The sequence below is a fragment of the Drosophila innubila genome, assembly GCF_004354385.1.
Source record: "Drosophila innubila isolate TH190305 chromosome 2L unlocalized genomic scaffold, UK_Dinn_1.0 4_B_2L, whole genome shotgun sequence".
Lineage (NCBI taxonomy): Eukaryota > Metazoa > Arthropoda > Insecta > Diptera > Drosophilidae > Drosophila > Drosophila innubila.
In genome coordinates this window covers 10,919,455-10,924,030 of record NW_022995372.1, presented here as the reverse complement: position 1 = coordinate 10,924,030, position 4,576 = coordinate 10,919,455, and the positions used below count along the sequence as shown (strand labels likewise).

The window sequence follows — 4,576 nt, the reverse complement described above, 5'->3', positions numbered from 1 at the left end:
AACCAAATCTTTGAATCGCATCTGATAAAGATGACCAAATGCGCCAACCTTTTCGCAAAGCCTCTGTATATATTGCACTCCTGCTAATATTTGAGGCCTTCACAGGGCTGCTGATTATAATCATAACTGCTATTTATCAGTGGATTTTAGCCAGTTATTTGGATGACATAGAATTTGGATTGTTATTCAGTTATCTGTTCAACGTATACATCTTTGGAGCTCAACTTGTGGTCACATTCCTTTGCAGTATCTCCTTGTGGAATCGCTTGTGGAAAAGACGTTGTACACCAAACGTTCGATTGATGATTTCTATTTGGTTATTTTATTCCTGCGTCATTATAGCGTCAGGATTTGGCACCTTGTGGAATCTTTACTATAACATTGATGTATTGGAAAATTCGGCGGAAAGTGCGCTTTTTCGCGGCATTGATGAGTATTATTCGAACCCGGAGTGGAAGCTTCTATGGGACGGCTTGCAGTTGCGGAAACATTGCTGTGGTGTCCATGGTTACAAGGACTGGATGAAGGCGGATTGGATGCCAAGACAGGTGTTAAACTGCTCTGGAAAAGCTGTTTTGGCTCCTATTGCCTGTTCCAAGAAAAGTCACGAAAATAGCATATCGAATTATATGCTGGGATCTGAAGACTCAGAAGGCAGGCGGGAACCTTTTCCATCCTTAACACTAGATTCCATTAATACAAATGGATGCCTGCCTGTTTTTACGGACGTTGTATGGCGTTACTTTTACATTCTGCTTCTATTTACACTGTTGGCTTTGAAGTTTTTGGTAAGATTCGCGTGAAAAATTAAACTTTTTATTTAAAAGCCAAATTTTCAGATATTCCTTTGCTGTTTTATCAAGTATATACTCCAACGACAAAATGTGGGTGACGGCTGTGATAATTCAGGTCTTACGGACGAGGATGGACGACCCCTTGTAATGGTCAAATATCCACGGAATGTACGATGTGTTATTGTTGGTGAGGATGATCTGGCGTCTGATATAGCGCCTGATGTCGCCTATTGTAATTGCGACGATGCTGAAGGCGAGCATGGCGATTACTGTGAAGAATAAAACAAAGTGTCTTATATATTTTATTATTATTGTAATTCTAATTTATTAATAATTATTATAAACTTTACATTTATTTAAAGTAACATTTTTATTAGTTTCCTATTTAAAGTATTTCGTAAATAATTAATCCTTTTAAAATTTAAATGCCGAAACGCTTTAACTTAAAAAAGAGATGCAAATTGTTGCCAGTGAGAACGCAATAAAACGGCAAAGATTTTCCAACACTGCTTTTGGATCGATTTGCAGCACTTCTGACAAAATGCTTGAAAATAACGCTTTGTTAGAAGTTTGACATATCTAGCAGAAATCAAGGAAAATTGTGAAAGACAATGTGAGTTTAAATACTGAATATGTTAATTATTATATAACTCAACATAACTATTGAAATGCAGGCCATTTCTACCAAATGTACCGCACATTGTTGGCGACGAGGACGAATTGAACGAAGCCGATGATCGAACTCAAGTGACAAATGGGTATGTACACACATTTATCAAGTAATTGTTTTGACAAAATTAAACTAGTTACAAAACGAAATGAAGTGAGATCCATTGAGATTAATTATTTTTTTTTAAATGAATAACAAATGTATGTTTTTTATATTCTGTCAAAATAATAATAATGTTCAATCTTTTATATTTATGCGAATTTATTTGGCAGAAGTGACAATGAGGGAACATCCAATTCCGTGACGTCTTATGATCTTACCGAGTAAGTGTTAAATGTAAATTAAGTGTACTTGATGAGCATTCAATGTTTACAGTGATGAGGAAAGCAGCCAGGAGGAAGAGGAGGAGGACTGGTCTAACAACATCTCGTATATAGTGCGCACTCCGTAAGTCACATAATATATATCCATTAGGGCTGCCACTTCCATTAACTTAATCTCTTCAATTCTCAAGGGAACGTGTGCCATATCAGGAGAAGGAGACACCAACGACTAAAACCGTTGTAGAAGTTGATTTGACAGAAGACTCACAAGCTGGAAATGATTGCTCCGATTTAACAGAAGATATTCAAGCTCATGATAATATTGAGGATGAGGAGGACATTCAATCAAAGTCCCTTCTGAAAGAGGTGGTCCCTAATGAGCCTGACTCTCCAGTCGTTTTCAACAAAACTGACTCACCAAAGGCCTCCCATGAATCTAGCTCTCCCGTGGCTGTCAGTGTCTCTCCAGTGGTGTCCAACGATCCGGATTCGCCAATGCGTCCCTCTGATCTTGTCGCTCCTGTGGTTCCCAATGATCCTGCCTCTCCGGTGGCAGACGAGCCTACGCATTCTTCTCCAACCCCACCGGAAAATGATTCCGATAAAGACGCTAAATCAGATGACAAAAATCTAAAAGAGGATGAGGCATCGACTCTCAATAATGCAGCATTCATTGGACCAATGGAGGAGTCACGTCGTCTATCATTACGTTCCGCATATCGTGCAAACCCATCAAAATCCGAGGTGCTATCGTCTAAAACTATACGTGGTCGTTCGCGTCCGCCAAAGTCCAAGTCAAAGAGCGAAATTGAGAAGCCGGCAACTTTATCGAAAACAACTGAAGGACGAGTCGCTAAGCGATCCAGACAGGACCTAAAAGACAATAGTTCGCCAGTTGGGAGCAAGTCGCCAGAGAAGCTGGCCAAACCTGTGGAAGTTACCGAGTACTTCAATAGGATTTCGGCCATCCTCGTTAGCCATCGCGTCAATTCGCTGCCTTTCCTGGACATGCGGCAGCGCATTGACCTCCTGGTTGGAGAGGCGATTGCCAAGACAAAGTCGAATTAACACCAACAATACATTGTCTTTATACAGTGCCATCCAGCTTATTTGATACACTGCATATTTCATTTTGAAATGAATTAATTCTTTAAAACTTAAGCTTGAGCTCAATAATTCCATTTAATTTTAGTTTTAACAATGTAATATAATTTATCAATTTAACTAAAACATGGTCAATAACGTAGCGGATCAAATTAGCTGTTAGCCATTGTAGGAGTCAGGTCAAGTCATAGTATCAATGGTAAGCCAATATATCTCTATACTATACGTTTATACTAATTCTATTTCATTTGTTAGCTCTTAGCCTTAAGGTCAACCCAGAGGATTCCAGTTTAATGGTCAAGCCCTATTTGATTTCCAAGTCGGATACTTTTTTGAAAGAGCTTTTTGAAGATTCTGCCACTATAATAATAAAAATAATTAAATCTCACAGACAGACTCTTGCTTAAATGATTTATTTAATAAAGGCACAGCGCTGCTGTTGATTGCTTCAACTGGTTAGGATACACATTAATCCTTAACATTAGGGACTGCTCTGATTGTGATCCGAGAACTCGGACACAGCTGCGCTGCTCGTGCTGATAAGGAGGCGACTGGGCATCTCACCAATCGACGGCATGGTGCTGTGCTCACTAATGCTGGACAGCGTTCCGATCTCATCATTGCAACTGACTCCAGAGTCGCCGTTGTTCAAGGACATGGCTTCGGCGTTCGACTCGGATTGTCTCTCAATAAATTCGCTGTTCTGTCTGCGTTTTGTGCTCGTTTCGCAGGCGGTGTCGCTAGCCTGACGCTTGGGGGGACGGACAGCGCAGGTTGGACTCCAGTTGAGCTCATGGTGCACCACAGCACGCACTTCGAAGTGAACGGGGTTACTTGGCGGACTCTCACAATCCCGATCAAAGTCTGCACCGTTAAAAACTTCCATAGACTCCGAGGAGGATGTGGGTGCCGGATCAACAATCATTGTTGAATTGACCATCAATTGAAAATCGATCTCGCTTTCCTAGACACACACAATTCCAGTTGTTAACGTTCATTTATTGTTCACACATAAATTACAACTGTCCACTTACCAAAAGGGCGCGTTCGAGATCACAACTCTCGACGGCGTCGTTTGACTCGGCGGATAATTCCATGGCCAGCGCCACTTGACGCATTTCTTCTATTTCCATGTCATCTTCATACACCCCGGCGGCCTTAAGCACTTTTATTAATTCCTGCGTTTTATTACTGCGCAATTCCATTTCAAAACTATATTTTATGCCGTCTAAATTGTTCCATACAAAAACCCCGTTATTTGAACGTCATCCACATGCAGTGTTGCCAACTTTTTAGAGGGAAAAGTAGCTGTTTCTGGCTGGAAAGCATCCGAAAAATAGATGAAATTGCGATGCAAATTAGCTAAAGAGCTAGCCAACTTTTTTATAAAAGAGAATCTACTAGTTTGTCTAATTCGACAAAATCCTCATCCAGCTCAAATTTTACGTTGCTGAAAGTTGGCTGCAAGAAAATACTATGTCACTCAATTTGCGCTTACGTTCCGGTCACATTGTTGAATTTAGCAACAAGTTAATAATCAAAGAAAAATTTTAATTTCGAAATTACATAAAATAAAGGTGGTCATTCCTATGAATGTTCTGAGCTCTTCACGCATCGGGGGGAAAGTTGTTTCTTGCACAGCACTTATCTTTTGTCAGCTAGCAACCACTACAGCTAAAAAAGCT

The 4,576-nt window shown here is 40.2% G+C and overlaps 3 protein-coding genes and 1 long non-coding RNA gene across 4 annotated transcripts; 3 read left to right on the top strand and 1 right to left on the bottom strand.

The window, feature by feature from the left end:
- LOC117781142 lies at positions 1 to 1,124 on the top strand. The gene is made up of 2 exons (XM_034617872.1): positions 1 to 788; positions 840 to 1,124. Exons 1-2 carry the CDS (start codon positions 39 to 41, stop codon positions 1,074 to 1,076), a joined length of 987 nt encoding a protein of 328 aa, XP_034473763.1. The 5' UTR covers positions 1 to 38; the 3' UTR covers positions 1,077 to 1,124.
- Positions 1,125 to 1,219: 95 nt separating this feature from the next.
- Positions 1,220 to 2,949, top strand: LOC117779803. Its single transcript, XM_034616124.1, has 6 exons — positions 1,220 to 1,257; positions 1,361 to 1,404; positions 1,453 to 1,552; positions 1,737 to 1,787; positions 1,840 to 1,911; positions 1,979 to 2,949. Exons 1-6 carry the CDS (start codon positions 1,220 to 1,222, stop codon positions 2,853 to 2,855), a joined length of 1,182 nt encoding a protein of 393 aa, XP_034472015.1. The 3' UTR covers positions 2,856 to 2,949.
- A 27-nt stretch (positions 2,950 to 2,976) lies between these two features.
- LOC117780383 lies at positions 2,977 to 3,281 on the top strand. Its single transcript, XR_004617077.1, has 2 exons — positions 2,977 to 3,090; positions 3,147 to 3,281. It is a non-coding gene; the product is annotated as an uncharacterized LOC117780383 (long non-coding RNA).
- A 7-nt stretch (positions 3,282 to 3,288) lies between these two features.
- On the bottom strand, positions 3,289 to 4,132 carry LOC117780382. The gene is made up of 2 exons (XM_034616895.1): positions 3,926 to 4,132; positions 3,289 to 3,855 (listed from the first exon to the last, which is right to left on the bottom strand). The coding sequence occupies exons 1-2, from the start codon at positions 4,094 to 4,096 to the stop codon at positions 3,373 to 3,375; spliced, it is 654 nt and encodes a 217-aa protein (XP_034472786.1). The 5' UTR covers positions 4,097 to 4,132; the 3' UTR covers positions 3,289 to 3,372.
- Positions 4,133 to 4,576: the final 444 nt, after the last annotated feature.